General features: G+C 47.1%; 1 protein-coding gene across 2 annotated transcripts in view; it reads left to right on the top strand.

Moving 5' to 3' along the window:
- The window catches only part of RNF34 (ring finger protein 34), a 56,829-nt gene that overhangs the window by 20,155 nt on the left and 15,059 nt on the right, over positions 1-21,615 (top strand). For both annotated transcript variants that reach the window (XM_068271618.1, XM_068271619.1), the window contains exons 2-5: positions 3,553-3,762; positions 7,564-7,953; positions 11,900-11,953; positions 15,540-15,741. In XM_068271618.1, the coding sequence (XP_068127719.1) occupies positions 3,553-3,762; positions 7,564-7,953; positions 11,900-11,953; positions 15,540-15,741 (856 nt within the window). The remainder of the gene's footprint in view (positions 1-3,552; positions 3,763-7,563; positions 7,954-11,899; positions 11,954-15,539; positions 15,742-21,615) is intronic.

Below are 21,615 nucleotides of genomic sequence, written 5' to 3'. Positions count from 1 at the left end.
ATTTAACCATGGCAGTGCCTGTGTGCTTTTCCATTGTTTCTATGCAAATTTTCTCATGAAAACTCGCATACCAACACCGCATGCAAATTTCCTATTAAATACATTGTATGCGAATAGCATAGCGGTATGTGAATTCTGACGGCTCTGCCGTGCAGATTTTTTTTTTCTGCACAGAAAAACGTTTAGAAATCCTGACCAGTGGAAACAGTCCACTTGTATTGGCTATGCGAATCTGCATGCAGGAAACGCATGCATATTCGCTCTAGTGGAAACGGGCCCTGACACTGTAGCCAGCTGGACAATTATGTGATTCTGCAGATAACAAGAGAAACCTCATAAGAATTTGCATTACAGCTTTAAACCCAGAACTCTTATTTTTAAAGGGAAGGTCCAAGCAAAATAAAAAAATGAGTTTCACTTACCTGGGGCTTCTAACAGCCCCATGCAGCTATCCTGTGCCCTCGTAGTCACTCACAGCTGCTCCAGTCCCCCGCTGGCAGCTTTCCGACCTCGGAGGTCGGCGGGCCGCATTGCGTACGTTTTTACGCATTCCCGCTAGTGCAAGAACATTAACACATGCATTTTTACGCGTTACTGGTTCAATGCGTAAATTTTTACGCATTGAACCAGTAATGCGTAAAAATGTATGTGTTAATGTTCCTGCAGTAGTGGGGAATGCGTAAAAACGTACGCAATGCGGCCCGCCGACCTCCGGGGTCGGAAAGCTGCCAGCAGGGGACTGGAGCAGCAGTGAGTGACTACGAGGGCACAAGATGGCTGCATGGGGCTGGTAGAAGCCCCAGGTAAGTGAAACTCATTTTTTTATTTTGCTTGGACCTTCCCTTTAAAAATTCCTCTAGTGGCGGCCTACAGGTATCAACAAAGCACCTCATTTAAAATCACTCTGAGAAACTCCAAAGAAGACAAATTTACTGGCATTTAGTAAATGAAATCCTTTATTACTGATTCGTTTATTAACTGAGACCTCCAGTCCTGATGACCTCATGGGGAGACTGATAACTCTCTGAAGGCCTACGTAGGTACTTGTTAGAAAATCTTGGAGCCTGCCATCGTGTCCGTCACTATGGCCTCTTTCACACAAAAGGCGGAAGGCAGTGAATTCAGCTGCTCCTGTACACTAGCTGGGTGCTTGCTAGTTTATGACCTGAGTGGGGTTACGAACAGAGCAGGGACAAGGTCCTCCAGCACCCAAGGCTGAGACACCAAAGTGCGCCCCTCCATCCCTTCCACCCCAGCCGTCGCACACTGATTCTTATTAGACTAAGAGGGCCACAGGGCCCACAACCTCCCCAACACCTTAATATCTAGTTATCTGGCTTGCAGTCACTGCTATGTATCCCCTTTTCTTATTTCTTTCTGCTTCATACACAATTAGGAATGACAGCTGAATGAATTGTGCGCCCCCTCCTACACTGCGCCCTGAGGCTGGAGCCTCTCCAGCTTATGCCTCGGCCCGGCCCTGGTTACGAATGCTGCCATTCGGGTGCATACAATTTTAGCTGGAAGGCAATCTGTACCCAGCAGATAAGTGGCTGAACTGCCCGTCAAGCGCACTCAGAGCCGGATTAAGGCTAAATGGGGCCCTAAGCAAAGTAACTGATTTGGGCCCCCCCATCATGTCGTAATAGAATCAGAAGATGCAGCTGCACAGCAATATGCCGAGCTACTGGTTGCTATGGGCAACAGCCCGCTTTCCTCTGTGGGTGCACAATGCAGGGAATAGCAGCGGCAAAATGCAGAGTGAGAGATGAATGGCTGGGACATTTGCACTCAGGGGCTGGGGCACCCCTGTGAAGAGGGCGCCAGATATCACAGCAGCAGCACTTTCCCCCTGCATCTCCAGCCTGGCAATAGCAGAAAGCTCTGGACACCGCCAAACCGGAAGCCGTTCCCCAGACAGAATTACATAACCACCCCCACCACCGAACAACTGATTTCCTCCCAAACTAGACAGCCACATCCACCATGCAGCCTCCACCCCCGTGAATATAATAGTCCAGCAGAGAAGGCAGCCGCAGCGGGGGAGAATAACCGCACCAGATGACTCACATTCACCTATTGCGATCCAAGCAACAGAGGTCCCGTCATCCAGAGCCCATCTGTCTCCTCTCCTCTAGAGTGCTGCCGCTCTGTTACTACTACTATTACTACTTCCTACTTCCTGTCTGATCTGAGAATCAGAGCTCAGTTCAGAGCGAGCGGCTGCACTGTAGAAGAGACAGATGGGTTTCAGTTGACGGGATCTCTATCGCTTGGATCATGGACAGGTGAGTGAGCGTTTGCCATCTGCTGCTATCATTCTTGCTGCAGCTGTGGTTCTCTGTGGGAAGGGAGGGAGGAGTGGGCAGTGGCAGAGTGCACAGTAGCAGGAGAGGGACCTAGGAGGAGAGCCTGGCTCTGAAGACAATCAGCAGTGCACGGCATCATTTGACAAGACAAGACAAATAACATTTATATTGCGCTTTTCTCCTGGTGGACTCAAAGCGCCAGAGCTGCAGCCACTAGGACGCGCCCTATAGGCAGTAGCAGTGTTAGAGAGACTTGCCTAAGGTCTCCCACTGAATAGGTGCTGGCTTACTGAACAGACAGAGCCGAGATTCGAACCCTGGTCTCCTGTGTCAGAGGCAGAGCCCTTAAAGGGACTCCGAGCAGTGCCTGTGGGTATGCCTTTAAGCATACCCACAACTAATTAATTACATCCTCACACCTACCAGCATGATGTTTGTAATTATATCCCCCTGGGTTCCTTATATTTCATTGCATTGTGCTGAATCGAGCTGCCGACTTTGGAGAAAAGTCGTCCTGTGTAATACAATGTAACTATGGAAAGATGCATATCATTTTGAAGCTCTCTTTCTCCTCTTTCCAATGATAGAAAAACCGCCACCCTACGCCTTTTAGTTTTCGCTATTTTCGTGAAATTGCATTGGCCACGATTTCGATCGCGAAAATAGCGAAAACTAAAAGACATAGGGCGGCGGTTTATATATCATTGGAAAGAGTAGAAAGAGAGCTTTAAAATGATATGTATCTTTCCATAGTTACTGCACTGCTCAGAGTCCCTTTAACCATTATACCATCCAGCCACCGCTGACAGGATGGCGAGGTCTGGTTTATGTGGTGATGGGGCCCCTTTGACTCTGAATGGGGCCCCAAGTGACTGCTTTTGTTGCCTGGTCGGTAATCCGGCCCTGAGCGCACTTCAGTGTCCCATGTGAAAGAGGCCTCAGTCCTGCTCTTCTGCTTGTCACACTTCTACAAAACATTGTTTAAGTGTTTTTATTAGTATTTTTGTTGATGCTTATGTGAAAGGTAATGCTGGACTCTACTTGTAAGCTTTAATTGCAGTATACCAATGAAGGCAGCCATTCCCTGATTGGGTGTGTTCCAATTTTAAAAACTAATTTTCCCAGTTGTGAAAACTTGTTACATTGTTTATTTTCAGTGCTTGTAACACTATCTAACTTTGTTTGTCCTCCCTAGTTACTTTTATATTTAGTAACCCTGTGACCTTGTGTTTGGCTGTTTCAGGCGGGAGCCAGCTCCATGTGGGCGTCTTGTTGTGGGCTGCTGAATGAAGTCATGGGCACTGGCGCTGTGCGAGGGCATCAAACGGCTTTCGGAGGTGGAACCAATCCCTTTAGATTTGCACAGAACACAGATTTTTCACCATATCCTTCCTCAAGCTCCACCATTGTGTGTAAAGCTTGTGGTTTGGCCTTTTCTGTTTTCAGGAAAAAGGTAAGCTGGCATACAGTAACATACACTGGGTAAGGATCCATGTTATTTCTGGGCATTGTTCATGAGATGCAGCAAGCCATGGTCTGACATATACAGAATGGAGTACAAGACTCCTTTCAGGTTAGAAAATAGTCTGATTTCAGGTTATATAAATGTGATGGAAGACCAAGTTAAGACCTCAACAGCATTATATAAGAATAAAATACATACAGTACAATTGTACAGTTTCAATTATTTGCACAGTAACAGTTCATTGTTTGAACTTCATATGTGGTACCTTGAAGCCCGTTTCACACTGTGGCATTGTGGTAAGCTATTTTACTGCAAGCGGCCGCTAATTCAGTGAGTCTATGGAGTCTTTCACACGTGCGCACTATGCCAGAAGTAGTTATCCGTGCGTTACCGCCTGATACGTGCCTACCACACTGATTATGCAGTAATGCATGTCTGTGGCAATGCAGTAAGTGTGGACAGCCGGAGCGTGGTGTGCATGCATAGACCATCAAGAATCCCAGTGACCTACTTCCTGTCCAACAGGGAGTAAATCACTGAGCGGGCTTATGCATATTACCTTATTGGCGCTGTCTGACGCAGGGTAATGTGAAAGGGGCTTTGGTGCTATTCGCATGCGGCTGGCTTTCCCGCTGTGGGAGAATTGCATTGCACAAGTGTAAAAGAGCCTAAAAAAATCAAAACAAGTCATAGGCGTAAATTTTTATGCGTAATTAATGTCTGCGATAGCTTCCTGCACCAGCGGGACTGCGTACCGCGTGGCGGCCTGCCGACTCAGAGTCGGCAAAAACAAAACTAGCTGGCGGCGGAGGACCGGAGGAGCCGTGAGTGACTTTGAGGGCACAGGATGGCTGCAGGGGGCTGGTAGATGCCCCAGGTAATTGAAACAGATTTGTTTTTTTTGGAGGGGGGGGGGGGGTTAATGTTCTCATACTACATGGAAGTGGTACAATTGGCCAATCAAAATGGGATGTGTTTACCAGGCTTTACATTAGGATGAGCTAACCTCCTCCAGAGTGTTTAGTATGACAGTATAAATAATATTCAGAGTTTTTGATATATGGCCACACATCTAAGCTTTGTACATGACCTTAACAGTTAAGTACTTCTGTAATATGACCTATATACAATGTATGTTAAAGAAAACCTGTAACGAAAAAACCACGCCTGGGGGATACTCTCCTCGGGTGGGGGAAGCCTCTGGATCCTATTGAGACTTCCCCCATCCTCCTCGGTCCCAGGGTGGTGGCAAAAATCCTCCGGGAGCGGCAGCTATGTAAATATTTACCTCCGTGGCTCCAGTGCAGGCGCAGTATCCGCTCTTCCCACGGAGATTGGCGGAAGTAGCCGATCTCTGTCGGGCCGCTCTGCTGCGCAGACGCGTCAGAAGAGCCGAAACAGCACCCCGCTGGAGCCTGGAAAGGTAAATATTGAACAGGCTGTCTGATTTGTCGCGCCGGCTTTGAAGGGCTGCAGCGAGACACCTGCGGGACAGAGGAGGACGGGGGGAGCCTCATTAGGATCCTGAGGCTTCCCCCTCCCGAGGGGAGTACCCCCCCTCCCCCCAGGGGACGTTTTTCTCGTTACAGTGTCTCTTTAAAGGATACCCGAACTGACATGTGACATAATGAGATAGACATGTTTATGTACAGTGCCTAGCACACAAATAACTAGGCTGTGTTCCTTTTTTTTTCTTTTCTTTTTTTTCTCTGTCTGAAAGCGTTAAATATCAGGTATGTAAGTGGCTGACTCAGTCCTGACTCAGACAGGAAGTGACTACAGTGTGATCCTCACTGATAAGACATTCCAACTATACAAAAAAAATTTCATAGCAGAAAATTGCTGCTGAGAGCAGGAAAGAGATAAAAAGGATCAATAGTTCATAGATTTTAGCTCTGGCATATATCAATGAGCAAAAACAATAAAACAGTTAAAACTTAAAAAGTAGGTTTAAACATAAAATAAAACTGTGGAATATCTTAAACAGTCATTTTCAGGAGAAGGAAGATGGATACAATTGTTTGTTTTATTAGTTTATTTTCGCTTTGGGTGTCCTTTAACCTCCTTGGCGGTAACCCCGTGTGTGACACGAGGGTAAGCCGCCGGAGAATGCCGCTCAGGCCCTGCTGGGCCGATTTACATAATTTTTTTTTTCAAACACGCAGCTAGCACTTTGCTAGCTGCGTGTTTGGTCTGATCCCCGCCGCCGATGCGCCGCTACCCGCCGCGGATACAGGCCCCCCCCGCATACCCCTTGCGCAGCCTGGCCAATCGCCGCCAGGCTGCGCTATGGGGTGGATTGGGACTCCCTGTGACGTCACGACGTCCATGACGTCACTCCGTTCGTTGCCATGGCGACGGGGGAAGCCCTCAAGGAATTCCCATTCAGAACGGGATTTCCTTATGGGCAAGCGGCGCCGGCGGCGATCGGAGGGGATGGGTGGACGCTGCGGGGAGGGGGGAAGCATGTAGCTAGCGCTAGGCCAGCTACATGCTAAAAAAAAAAAGTGAATACCGCCAGGGGGGTTAAGGGAGAGATTAGAAGAGAAGTACAGAGACTGATTAGTGGGCTCTAAAACATCTCATTAAATATGAATTAAATGAGGCTATTTGACTGTGTTTAAATCCAGGAATTGGTATTTATAATTGCCAGCCATCACCATCTTTCATATTCCACAGCTGAAATCAATGTATACTGCTGAGATCATAGAGGGTATGCCCAGTACCGAAGCCGTTTCCAAGTAGTTTGACTGAACTACTTGCAAAGGTTTTGTAGTTTTTAATTGTGGTTTTGAGGCACAGAAGAGGAATAGGACGATGGCCTCTGTGCCTCTGGATCTCTGAGCCCAGGCTGGCAGCAAGCAGTTCATTCATACAGGCACGTGGAGATTTCCCCTAGGCCTGGATTATGTGGCCTGAGTGCATACATGTTCAGAATTCTGTTCTTCATCACTCCACATCTAGTGCAGGCTTCCAAAGGCTGTCAGGTATGCAGGTGTAATCCAGCTGCCATCTGGGCTAATAACCCGTGACCTGGGTGGGAATATGCTCCTTCACCTCTGGCAGATGTACCTGTATGAAAGCACTGTAGAGTTGCCCATGGCAGCGAACGGTCCAGCACACAATAATATGTGTGAGGAGTAGAGCAAGAGACCTTGGTACTATTTAAACCTTTATTGCCATATGTATTTATTTCCAATATAGATGCAATGTATATGCAATACCTATCATGGCAGCAGCGGGGTGATGACAGTAAGCGCCCTGGGGTGCACGGCCTGACGACGGTTTCACTATAAACTATGTAGCTTCTTCTGAGTGCACTTTAGCTTGGGGCACATTGTTGAGATTGATTCAGTATGCACCGCTCTGTTGTGCCCTTGCTGCAGTTCACTCATCTATGTGCTTGCCACCCTCCTGTTTTCACACAATAATATATGTTGGCTGGCTATTACCTTGAGCAGGGTCAAATGAGAAAAGCTTCTGCCGACTTTTAAAGTGAACCTGTACCCAAACCCTGTGACTTAAAGTAACTGTTTACCTGGTCCTGGGATTAAATCAATAACCGCAAGTGTAACAACTCTTACCAAAAGATCCCATTTCATGAGCTTGGCAGAATATTAGGTTAAAATGCAGACAGCACCAGTCATATTGCTGTTATTGAATGAAACTCTGTATTCAGGCAAATTGGGAATCATACTAGCATAGAGGCCGTCTGTAAGCATATCTCAGATTTACATCTTTACACTTTCAATGTGCTTGACTGTTTGTGCTTTGGTCTTCATCCTCCAGCATGTGTGCTGTGACTGCAAGAAGGACTTCTGCTCGGTTTGCAGTACTCTTCAGGAGAACCTCAGGAGATGCAGTACCTGCCATCTACTACAAGGAACAGCATTTCAAAGGCCTCAGTTAATGAAACTGAAAGTGAAGGATCTGCGCCAGTACCTAACACTAAGAAATATCCCTACTGACAGCTGCAGAGAGAAAGAAGACTTGGTGGAGCTGGTGCTGTGCCACCATGGCTCATTTACTGCAGAGGAAATGGATGTTGATATGGACAACACTGCACGCTCACAAACATCTGCCTTTTCTTTTTTTTCTGCTTTATCTGCACCTTCGTCTTCCTTATCCACACCTCAGGGAGAACTGTCTGACAGAAGCGGAAGTGCATCCACATCACAGGTACTTGGGACTGTAAGGTTCTCAATTAGACACTTTCACATCCCCAAGTTTTGCATTCCAAACTCCTCTTTCCCACAAATGTTGCTCCCACATGGCCAAATCCCCTTCGCCTCCTCATCAATCAGCAGCAGACCAAGAGGAGAGTGGCACAAATGCCACACTCCCCCAGAAGTCATAGGAGGCTGGGCCACTGCAAAGACACGGTGGCCTGCCTCAAGCGGTTTTACATGGGATCTTTGCCCACCCTAGTGTAGATGGGCTTTACAGTATTTAGCTGGGCAATGGAGAGAACATTGACATGCACCAGTTCACTGGGCAGTGGAGAAAACATTGACCAGTTCACTGTGGTGAAACTTGGATGTCGATCTGCCATTTTGTCTGTAACCACTCTGGCACTCCATGTTTGGAGAACACTTATGCCAGGCTGCTCTATAGGCATAAGAATTGCCACCTGTGAAGAGCACAATACGTAGGTTCTGCTAGCTGTAATGTATACAGCTACATAATATGCCACAAGCACTTTCACCATGGAGAGGAAACTCCTGTCACAGTGGAATGTTCATATTCAGGCTAAGACACTACAATGTTTATAAGAATGATGTATAACTTGCCTGCAGTGATTACTTTCTTTATGGCTCCACCTCATACTGAATATTTGCATAATTGGTCAGGTCACACGACCAAGCTACCACATTGGCATTAAGAGTGCTCATACTGTACTTTGTCAATCGACCTTCTGATTCAAAAAATGTTATCAGATTGTGAGCGAATCGGTGCTGCAACATGGCTGCCTTTTCGATCTTCGGATCCCTTTCCAGGTGAAAGTCAATAGGATAGTTCGGGAATGCTTGAAAATATTATAGGGGCCTGATCACGTGTGTGGCTGTAACACGGTGTATTGTGATGACTGAACGACCTCTGGCGGGGTTCTGTGTGTGTGTGTGTGTCCAAATTCTTTCCCCGGCGAACTTGTGCACGGCTGAAGGATCACATAACTACATGCACCTGGTGTCATGTGGTACAAACTTTTGCGGCGATGCTGGCCAATGGAGGGGGCCAGGAATAGCATTGTGGGGAGGTAAGCCTTCCACCCAGCACACGGCCCAGGTCGGGGGTGGGGGGGTGGGGAGGGGAATGTGCACTTGGGGATTGGCCATGGGACAATTTTCAATAGATTTTATGTGAAAATGTTTTGGAAATCGCTGGGCAGTGTGTGTCCAGGCAATGGATCCCTCTCTGATCAGATTCGATGAGAGAGGGTTCTGTCTGATGGCCAATCTCGCTGTACTTCGAGTGATATATGGCCACCTTAAGAGTGGTTGTTTGGTTTTTAAAGAGATTCCGTAATGAAAAAAAGTTCCCCTCGGGGTACTCACCTCAGTAGGGGGAAGCCTCTGGACCCTATCGAGGCTTCCCCGTCCTAGTGTCCCACGGCAGTCTCGCTGCAGCCCACGGAACGCACAGCCGACAATTTGTCTGGCTGTGCAATATTTACCTTTTCTGGCTCCAGCGGGGGCGCTGTTGTGGCTCTTCTCACGGAGATAGGGCGAAAATAGCCGATCTCCGTCGGCTCCGCTCTACTGCGCAGCCGCAGCAGACTTGCGCCTGCGCAGTAGAGCGGCCCAACAGTGATCGGCTATTTCCAACTATCTCCGACCGGAGAGCCTATACTGCGCTGGAGCCAGGAGGGTAAATATTTACATCCCCGCTGTTCGGGGAGCTTTATCGCCGCTACCCCACGATAGGATCCGGAGGCTTCCCCCACTCGAGGTGAGTACCCCCCAGGGGAACTTTTTTTTTCCTTACAGATTTTCTTTAAGCTTCTGAGCAGACATGGCAGATGCCCAGTAGTGAAGTCCACATATTTTAACAGGATTATTAATCCTTTGCATTAAACTTCAGCTGCTTTTTCCACAATTGGCCAGTTCATGCAGGATAATTAAAAATGTATACCGTATATACTAGCATAGAAGCCGAATTTTTGACCCCCAAAAAAGTCGCCCAAAAGTGGGGGTCTTGGCTTGTATGCGAGTCACCTACTTTGAGTGGCCATTTCTGTGTGGGACAGGAGCTCTTTCACTTTCCGTGGTGATGCGGGATGCAGTCCTGGCGTCTTGTATGGCAGGAGAGTGCCTGCAGGGGAATGTGAGGCAGAGCAGGGTGTCCATAGGGGAAGGCGGGATCCGGGATCGGAGAGCAGGATCGGATGCCAGCGTGCTTTCAGCCACAAGCGTGTCCCGCTTTCTCTGCAGGGCGGTGGCCAGCCAGAACGTGTTATGGATCCGGGCATCTGATGCTGCCAGTGACTTGTCTGGAGTGACAGAGTCCGTGCTGAATTACCAGCACATTGATCGGGGATTCCCTCTTCATCCTGCACTTGCTGTGTTGCATATAGATGACGTGTTTTATATAGATGATGCCATCTAGTGGCGTCTTTAGACAGCAAGTGCAGGACGGAAGAGGGAATCCCCGATTATTGTGCTGGTGATTCAGTGCGGGCTATGTCACTCCAGACATGTCACTGCCAGTGCCAGCACTAGTGCCCGGATCCATAAACCATTCTGGCCACCACCGTGCAGGGAAAGCGGGACACGCGAGTGAAAGTGGAGGAGCACCTGTCCCACTTTGTTAGCATCTGATCCTGCCTTCCATTAATACCGGAGACTCAGCTCTGCCCCACATTCTACTGCAGGCACTCTCCTGCAATCCAGGAAGGCAGGTTTCTTCAATTGATCCAAACTTCCCCAAAGCACAGGTACCAAAAACTGATTGTAAATATATGCCTACTGGGTGCACATTTGGCTGTGAGAAGGGGGCTACCTAACACCTAGATGCACATTTGGTTATGGAGAGGGAGGCCACCTCATGCTGGGAGCACATCACAATATTTATGCTGGGGTAGGCTTATATGCGAGTCAATTACTTTTTTCTGATTTCTTTATGTAAAAGTTGGGGAGTCTGCTGATAGGCGGGTCGGCTTACATGCGAGTATATATGGTAATATCTATGCTGTTTGAAAAGTGGACCAATCATATCCTGCCAAGGTGGAATTCAGTTGGTCCAATTTCAAACTGAATAAATTTGAGTAAGGAATTTGCATAATCCTGCATCAACTCTGAATTCTTTGCATCTCCTTGACCATCTTGAATAGCCAGAGTTCATGGGAATGCCTATCAAATACACAACTTTAGTCATTGTTAGTGGAAAACAGAATACATCCGTGTGTTTGGCATAGGGTCGACAATGCCTAAAGGTACCCATCGATAATGCAATCATGATTGCACAACCTTTACCTAATCTTAAGGTGCCCATACACCTACATATTTGGCGGCTTTTGGGCTGAAATTGTTCCCATGTATTGATCTGACATGCTGCAAGATGTCGGGCTAAAATGCTTGATTGGGTGCGCGGTGGTAATGGCGTACGGAATTGTTTGCATGCGTAAGATGTGTGTGACGTCACACGCGCCCCACATGCTATAGCGCAATGTGCCAGAAACCATGTGGGGTGTGAATCTGGAAGGAGTGTGGAGACAGCGGCAGGTAAAGTATAGCTGCACGGGGGGGAGGAGGGTACATGTACATTGGGGGGGATGAGGCGGCGTCAGGAGTCTGATTCCCAAAAAAGATTTCATGCTGAAACTAATCAGGAATCAGTCTGCGGTTCATGGCAGCCAACAGATCACTCTCCGGTCAGATATGATCAGAGAGAGATCAGTCTCTTGGTCGATCTGCCCATACATCGTCTGATGTATGGCCACCTTTATTAGTAGAGGGTAGCTGAGTAAACACACAAATCGATACGGGTAGTCCCATTATATTACATAGAGGTGATAAGCTTGTACAATACGGATTGTGTCATTAATGAGCACCTTTAGTGCTGCATGTTATTGGCAGATTTGGATTAACTCTGAGAAGTTGCTCAGTTTGTATTTGTGTGTTTCTAGGAAACAAGTGAAACCATATCAGTAACATCAGACACAGAAGCCTTGGAAAATCATGTGAGTAACAACATATGTATGTGAGAATCGCCATATCTGATCTGTCAATGTTCTTTCCATGACTTCATTGGTTAGCAGAGATGGTCAATGACCTGCTAATAATTCTGGCTTAAATTCAGATTTAATGCATTGTATGCAGCTTGGAACTGCACCATTCAAATGTACTAACTTTCAGTATTGGTTAGCCCAGTTCTAAGCTGCAAACATTTTGCATGCAAGCAAGCCTGAATTATTAGCATCTCATTGACTTTTGGTAAGTGAGTCTAATACAAGCCAAGCATGCAGGCCGGGTTTCTAATATCTGGCTGCATCCTTGTTCTACTTCACTGGCCGCATCTTTGTTCCATTTCACTAGCTGCTTCCCTGTTCCTCCTCCCCGGCTGTGTCCCTGGCTGTGCCCATCCCCCTCCCCAGCTGCGCCCCTTTTCCTCCTCACCGGCTGCTCCCCTGTTCCTCCTCGCCAGCTGCGCCCTTGTTCCTCCTCGCCCCTGTTCCTCCTCGCCGTCTGCGCCCCTGTTCCTCCTAGCCGGCTGTGTACTTGTTCCTGGCTGCAACATAATTGAAAAGATCCATGGAAATATTATATGATATATATATATCTATATATCTCTATATCCTCCTGTTGACGGTTTTAATTGATTTTAATCTGGGATAAGTCCCTACTAAACTGTTAGGCCTGGTGCACACCAGAGGAGTTTTTCTGAGCGTTTTGCGGTTTTTAAATCTGCTGCTAATGTTATCCTATGTGTCTGTGCACACTGGAGCAATGAGGTTTTGTAAAAAAAAAAAACCCATAGCATTACATTGGGAAGAGCTTTTGAAACCTCTAAAAGCTCTTCCCAATGTAATGATATGGGGTTTTTTACAAAACCTCATTGCTCCAGTGTGCACAGACACATAGGATAACATTAGCAGCAGATTTAAAAACTCAAAACGCTCAGAAAAACTCCTCTGGTGTGCACCAGGCCTTATAGTGGACTATTCAGTTTGTATTGACTTATTTTCAATTCTGTTGTGTTCATACTTTGCACCCATGGCATGATTTCTGTTTTGGCTCTATGCGTTTGTTTTGACCTGTTCCTGGCTGGATCCTTGTTCTAGCTTACTGGCTGCATCCCTGTCCCATCTCACTGGCTGCTTCCTTGTTCCTGATTGCTGGCTGCATCCTTGTTCCTGTGCAGTTACTCACAAAGTACTGAAGACCTGACATAGTAAGGTCAGCTAGGGAATTTGCATCTTCTACAAAGAAAGTCTGCACGTGCAGTACCTGGGTATGAATCTTATTGAAATGGTTAATTTTTGTTAGATTCCTGAGAATCCCCAGTGTCCTAGCTGATCCAGCATACATTTCATGAACCCTGGCTATGATCTGATATATGACCCATGAGAGAGCTGCAAATCCTATATATTCTATAGCATATAATGTTTTAACCAATCCAGATTTTCTAGACTGAAATAGAAATAAACAGAAATAGATCTTTACCCTTGTGTAATGTCTAATTCCTGGTGCAAGAGAAAGCCATGCTGATTTAGATCAGGGTAGCCCTTGCCATGTAGCAATATCCAGACAATTACACTTACTGGATCTCAGAGTGGACCATTTGTTGGCTCAAATATACCTCCAGGTTATGCAAGCAATTCTCTGAGGAAATTATTTAAAATGTTTTGCTTCCTCTCAAATGGGCTGACCTCCCACCTTACATGTATTGACAAGTCAGACATATAGGCTGCCGGCCAAATATTAATTTACCTCAGAAGGCCTTCTATTTTTACTATGACTCTAATACACTTCACTCTTTCTCTATACACCTCAGCTGGTCTTCTCATTTCTTTAATTAGTGGGAGCTGCTGGCTAGGTGTTATTCAAATGTCATTACAGCACTCTTCAAAGTAAATGATATGAAATGCAAATGTATACACTTTACCTACGACAGTATTTTGTACACAGCAGACATAATGTGTACAAGATGGATTCCATATACGATCTACTAGATAAGATGCCTACCATGTCCTGTATATGTCGGTGTCTGAATCACACTCCTGAAACAAGCATGTGGCTAATTCAGTCAGATTTAAATCCGAAATATCAGCAGGGCATCACATTTGTAGTATTGTCTCGCACACACTAAAGTATCAAACCCATAGTCTTTAAGGGGATGCAACAGCTGAAAAAGAGGGCTGACGCCCTCTATGCAGTATTCAACAAAGAAAATAGCTGGCACATCCAAAGTTAATCTTTATTGGTTCCATGTAAAAGAATATGGCCAAAGTTTAGGAGCCAAGTAGGACCCCTTTATCAAGGCAATGTTTGCTTGGAGGCAAAGATCTGTCTGCTGCTGTACAAAAGTTCCTGCAGAGGAAGTGGGATTCTGGCTCCTCTGGACAAAATTGCATTTTGCTGCTGCTGATCCCAGATAAATACACATTGCTCTCTGCGAATGTCTAGAGAAGCCAAACTCCCACTTCCTCTACAGCATACATGTCAAACTCCGTCCCGCAGGCCAAATTTGGTCCTTAGAGCCATTAAATTTGGCCCTCAAGTGGTTTCCCCACTTTGAATTATGTTTGGCCCACTCTAGACCAATAGGGAAGCTATATTGGAGGTGAAACCCTAGAACACCAGGGAAGCTATATGTTGGAGGTAGGGGGAAAGCACTAAACTCTAGGGAACTGTATAGGGGAGAGAGGACCACTAGACACCAGAGAATTTTATAAGGGAGGAAGGTGGCCAGTAGACATTGAGGTTGGCCCATGACTAGGTCCCAGTGTACAACATTTCAGTCCACTTTGTATTTGAGTTTGACACCCCTGCTCTACAGGAACTTTTGTACAGCAGCAGACAGATCTTTTCCTCTGAGCAAACATTGCCTTGATAAAGGGGTCCTATGTGGCTCCAAAATGTTGGCCATATTCTTTTACATGAAATCAATAAAGATTAACTTTAAAAGGAAATAAAAATGGCAGCCTTCATATCCCTCTCATTTCAAGTGTCCTTTAAAGTGCACCTAAGACAATAGAAGTAAATGTATACTACCAGGGGCTTCCTCCAGCCCCTGTGGTCCATTAGCTCCCTTGCTGTCCTTCCGATCCTCTAGCCGCTGTCAGCACTGTAAGTTCTGTGACTTGGCTAAGCTGCGGGCCACTACGCATGCGTGGTCCTGGTCACACGCACCACCGAACATGTAGCCTGGAGCATTCTGCACAAAGACTGTAACTGCGCATGTGCAGCACGCTCCCAGCCACAGGAACACCATCAGGATGAACAACTCAGCTGGTATGTACGGTAGATAAGTCATTCAGAGCACCTGAGTTGCCTTCTTGTTCAATGTAAGCTGTTTAGAAAGTGTTATAGACAGATCTGCATTGCAATCAATAAACCAGCAAATTTAATAAGGTCGGCAACAGTGCCTCCATAGTTCTCTGATGTGTGTCCTTATTATTTGCTCCAAAACATTTTTCCTAACCAAAAGTGAGTTCTGTGCATAACCACCTAAAGTCTGCAGCATTTTATTTATATCTCAAACAATGGAAAGGGAACAGAGTTCATAATACAGTCTTTTGAATAATATCTTCTAAATCTCTCCAGGCCAATGACCCATCACAGAAGCAGACGAGGGCGTCGCTGTCTGACTTATCCACGCTGGCTGATATAGAAGCACTTACCATTCGACAGCTGAAGGAAATCCTCGCTCGCAATTTTGTCAACTACTCGGGCTGTTGTGAGAAGTGGGAGCTGGTGGAGAAAGTGAATCGGCTGTACAGAGAAACTGAGGACAACAGGAAGTCCTGTACGTCATTTACCTGACACCGCACTATTCTATCAGGTGGCCTCTACATTGTAGGGAACGGGAAGGGAACCTAAGCAATATACTGGATATCATCAGGGGTCACTTTCATTGAAAATACTGTTATCAAAAACGGGAGGTATTCTGGTTTTTCAAGAATGCATATTTATCTGTTCAAACATACCAGCCCAAATTTTCCCTACTACTACAGTAGATTTGCCACAGCATTATAACTTCCAAGAACAAACTTCTGTTTTAGAGTACCTGAAATGGTTAGCTTTTACTGTGGTGCGAGTATGTAGTGTGAGCATCTCTGCTGGCAGTGAGGAGGTTTTCCATGGATGCATAGAGAGATAATAAGCTTCTGTTTTGATAAAGTTCATTTTTTTCTGTAATGTAGTGATAAACATTAGACTTTCATATATTTTAGATTCAAATACACACAACTGAAGTAGTTCAAGCCTTTCATTGTTTTAATATTGATGATTTTGGCATAGAGCTCATGAAAACCCAAATTTCCTATCTCAAAAAATTAGCATATTTCATCCGACCAATAAAAGAAAAGTGTTTTTAAAACAAAAAAAAGTAAACCTTCAAATAATTATGGTCAGTTATGCACTCAATACTTGGTCGGGAATCCTTTTGCAGAAATGACTGCTTCAATGTGGCATGGAGGCAATCAGCCTGTGGCACTGCTCAGGTGTTATGGAGGCCCAGGATGCTTCGATAGCGGCCTTAAGCTCATCCAGAGTGTTGGGTCTTGCGTCTCTCAACTTTCTCTTCACAATATCCCACAGATTCTCTATGGGGTTCAGGTCAGGAGAGTTGGCAGGCCAATTGAGCACAGTAATACCATGGTCAGTAAACCATTTACCAGTGGTTTTGGCACTGTGAGCAGGTGCCAGGTAGTGCTGACAAATGAAACCTTCTTCTCCATAAAGCTTTTCAGCAGATTGCCTCCATGCCACGCCGCATTGAAGCAAACGTTAACCACGATCCGCACCATCAGTATAAATCTTTATTCAATTATAAAATTAAAACATGATAAAAAGTGTGGGTCGTGCACAGATGATGCACAGGCGTTTCGGACTCGCTCAGTCCTTTCTCAAATCTTCTCAGACCCATCTGAGAAGATTTGAGAAAGGACTGAGCGAGTCCGAAACACCTGTGCGTCATCTGTGCACGACCCACACTTTTTATCATGTTTTAATTTTATAATTGAATAAAGATTTATACTGATGGTGCAGATCGTGGTTAACGTTTGCTGACTACTCCTGACTCCGGAGTGGATCTCTGCACATCGATAATTTACCATTGGTGAAAGAACCTTTCTGCAAAAATACGACGCATTGAAGCAGTCATTTCTGCAAAAGGATTCCCGACCAAGTATTGAGTGAATAACTGAACATGATTATTTGAAGGTTGACTTTTTTTTTTGTTTTAAAAACACTTTTCTTTTATTGGTCGGATGAAATATGCTAACTTTTTTATAGGAAATTTGGGTTTTCATGAGCTGTATGCCAATATCATCAATATTAAAACAAAAAAAGGCTTGAACTACTTCAGTTGTGTGTATTTGAATCTCTAAAATATATGAAAGTCTAATGTTCATCAGTACATTACAGAAAATAATGAACTTTTGTGAGAAAACGCGGAAAAGCCGCCGCGTGTACTGATAGCAAGGCGGCTGGCTCCGCGTCCAGCGCGGTGGTTTGTACGCAGCAGCATGCGTCTGATAATATGATAGATCGCGGAAAAACCGCCACATGTACTGGCAGCAAGGCGGCTGTTTCCGCGTCCAACGCGGCGGTTTGCACGCAGCAGCGTGCGTCTGGTGTGGCTGGGTCTGTTAGTGCACCTGGATGGAGAACTAAGCGCGCGAGCCAGAAGTCAGGACCTTTACGCCAGCAGGAGATGGATCAGCTGATCAGGACAATCAGCTGATTCCTGCTGGACTCCTGATTGGCTGAGCGGCTCGGGCGGGGCGGCAGAGTCCTGCAACTATATATATATAGCTTGCCAGTTGCTGGTTGTCTGCCATTGCGAACACTTACGTGGAAGCATTCAGACCATAGTCAGATCCTACAGTGTGTTTGAACCAGGAGGACCTGGGAATTCACACTGAGCCAGATTACTTTTGTTCATCATTGTATTGTTATTTAGACTAGTTCCAGGGTGTAGTGACCAAGGACCTCACACCCAGACTAGGGAACTGTATTATCATTTGTGTTATACTCCAGACTAGTTCCAGGGTGCTGAGACCACGGACCTCGGACCCAAGACTAGGGAACTGTATTATCATTTGTGTTATACTCCAGACTAGTTCCAGGGTGCTGAGACCACGGACCTCGCACCCAAGACTAGGGAACTGTATTATCATTTGTGTTAGTCTACAGACCTGCCTGTGACGCCCATCTTCCAGGGGTCACTGGCCATCGGGTCTTCTTGCTAGTCAGCCTGGGACTCCGCCTCTTGGATGTCTCAGGCTGCTGCAAGATCTCCGCACTTCCAAAGGGAGGTATTTCTCATACTGCCAAGGACCACCTGTTTCTCGTGTGGTCCTCACTCAAAGTTATTACTGTTGCACCAAACACTCACACTATATAGGTGTCCAGAGGTTTGCAATATATCTGTATTATCGGTGATTCTGCAGATCATCAATAATCAGGTATATATCTGTATTCTTGGTGATACTGCAGATCACCAATAATCAGATTCTCTCTGCGTGCTGACACCGATCGTTACAGAATAGCAGACCCAAACCAAATGGACGCACTGTAGAGGCATGTTGAAGTCCTGACTACCGCGGTAAACAATCTTTCCGGGGTAGTTTTGAACCAACAGATCCAGATCAGCCAGATATTTGGGGTTATTCAGGAGCTTCAATCAGCTATTAACTCAGTGCGATCTCCTCCTACCACAGACATAGGTATGCCTGTACCCGAAAGGTTTTCTGGTCACAGATCTGACTTTCAGAACTTTAGAAATAGTGTTATCATACTTTGAGTTGAGGCCTAATTCATCTGGAACCGTGGCACAGAGAATTACGTTTATTAAGACTCTCTTGTCAGGGGATTCCCAGACCTGGGCATATAATCTCCAGCCAGGAGATGGGGCTTTGGCCTCGGTTGAGGCATTTTTTGAAGCCTTGGCTATAATTTATGATGATCCGGACACTGCCTCTATCGCTGAGCGGAAGCTCAAGACGTTGCGGCAAGGCAACGATCCGGTTGAGAATTACGCAGCTGAGTTCAGGAAATGGGCAGTATCTGCGAGATGGGGCTCATTTGCACTGTTAGACTGTTTTTTGGCAGGGTTGTCGGATGCAGTTTATGATGTGATGATTGGACATCCTGAGCCCAAGTCTGTAGACGAGGCAATTTCGTTGGCTGTGCAGATAGATCGCCGTTTGTGCTACCAGAGACAGGTTCGTGGTAGGAATGCTAGAAGGTCTGTCTTACTCGACTCTTCTCGATCTCCATCACCCGCAGACGAGCCGATGCAAATCGGGTATTCAGGGTTGAGTCAGGAGAAAGAGAGTCGCAGAGGGCCAAGAAAACGCAATCTAGATGGTGGTAAGGGGCCAGGAGAATGCTGCCGTCTGGGGTTGGTCAACACCATAGGCGAGCAGTCGTTCCCTTTAACCACTTCCCGACCGCCCACTACACAGGGGCGGCGGGGAAGTGGAGCCCTTCAGGACGGCCTCACCCACAGAGGCGGCGGTCCATTTAAGGGCATGGGCGGAGCGATCGCGTCATCCGTGACGCGATCCTCCGCCGGCGCCTGTCACCGCTCGCTCGCCGCAACATCCCGCCGGCTATACGGAAGCGCCGGCGGGATGTTAACCCCGCGATCGCCGCATACAAAGTGTATAATACACTTTGTAATGTTTACAAAGTGTATTATACAGGCTGCCTCCTGCCCTGGTGGTCCCAGTGTCCGAGGGACCACCAGGGCAGGCTGCAGCCACCCTAGTCTGCACCCAAGCACACTGATTTCTCCCCCCCCTGCCCCAGATCGCCCACAGCACCCATCAGACCCCCCCCCTGCCCACCCCCCAGACCCCTGTTTGCACCCAATCACCCCCCTAATCACCCATCAATCACTCCCTGTCACTATCTGTCAACGCTATTTTTTTTTTATTCCCCCCCCCCCCTGCTCCCTGCCCCCTCCTGATCACCCCCCACCCCTCAGATTCTCCCCAGACCCCCCCCCCCCAGACCACCCCCCCCTGTTTACTGTATGCATCTATCCCCCTGATCACCTGTCAATCACCCGTCAATCACCCGTCAATCACCCCCTGTCACTGCCACCCATCAATCAGCCCCTAACCTGCCCCTTGCGGGCAATCTGATCACCCCCCCCACACCAATAGATCGCCCACAGATCCGACATCAGATCACCTCCCAAATCCATTGTTTACATCTATTCTCTCCTCTAAACACCCACTAATTACCCATCAATCACCCATCAATCACCCCCTATCACCACCTGTCACTTTTACCTATCAGATCAGACCCTAATCTGCCCCTTGCGGGCACCCGCCCACACGCTCAGATTGCCCTCTGACCCCCCCTTATCAATTCACCAGTGCATTAATTACATCTGTTCTTCCCTGTAATAACCCACTGATCACCTGTCAATCACCTGCCAATCACCTATCACCCATCAATCACCCCCTGTCACTGCCACCCATCAATCAGCCCCTAACCTGCCCCTTGCGGGCAATCTGATCACCCACCCACACCATTAGATCGCCCGCAAACCCGCCGTCAGATTACCTCCCAAATGTATCGTTTACATCTGTTATCTTCTCTAAACACCCACTAATTACCCATCAATCACCCATCAATCACCCCCTATCACCACCTGTCACTGTTACCTATCAGATCAGACCCTAATCTGCCCCTTGCGGGCACCCAATCACCCGCCCACACGCTCAGATTGCCCTCAGACCCCCCCCCCCTTATCAATTCGCCAGTGCATTAATTACATCTGTCCTTCCCTGTAATAACCCACTGATCACCTGTCAATCACCTGCCAATCACCTATCACTCATCAATCACCCCCTGTCACCCCCTGTCACTGCCACCCATCAATCAGCCCCTAACCTGCCCCTTGCGGGCAATCTGATCACCCACCCACACCAATAGATCGCCCGCAGATCCGATATCAGATCACCACCCAAGCGCAGTGTTTCCATCTATTCTCTCCTCTAAACACCCACTAATTACCCATCAATCACCCATCAATCACTCCCTATCACCACCTGTCACTGTTACCTATCAGATCAGACCCTAATCTGCCCCTTGCGGGCACCCAATCGCCCGCCTACACGCTCAGATTGCCCTCAGACCCCCCCTTATCAATTCGCCAGTGCAATATTTACATCTGTTCTCCCCTGTAATAACCCACTGATTACCTGTCAATCACCTATCAACACCCATCAATCACCCCCTTTACTGCCACCCATCAATCACCCCCTGTCACTGCCACCCATCAATCACCCGCTGTCACTGCCACCCATCAATCAGCCCCTAACCTGCCCCTTGCGGGCAAACTGATCACCCACCCACACCAATAGATCGCCCGCAGATCCGACATCAGATCACCACCCAAGCGCAGTGTTTCCATCTATTCTCTACCCTAAACACCCACTAATTACCCATCAATCACCCCCTGTCACTGCTACCTATCAGATTAGACCCCTATCTGCCCCTAGGGCACTCAATCACCCGCCCACACCCTCAGAATGCCCTCAGACCCCAGCCCTGATCACCTCGCCAGTGCATTGCTTGCATCTATTCCCCCCTCTAATTACACCTTGAGACACCCATCAATCACCTCCTGTCACCCCCTAGCACACCTACCCATCAG

Source organism: Hyperolius riggenbachi, chromosome 1 (assembly GCF_040937935.1).
Source record: "Hyperolius riggenbachi isolate aHypRig1 chromosome 1, aHypRig1.pri, whole genome shotgun sequence".
Classification (NCBI taxonomy): domain Eukaryota; kingdom Metazoa; phylum Chordata; class Amphibia; order Anura; family Hyperoliidae; genus Hyperolius; species Hyperolius riggenbachi.
The sequence above is the reverse complement of the archived record's forward strand: the minus strand, read 5'-3'. Positions and strand labels throughout refer to the sequence as shown.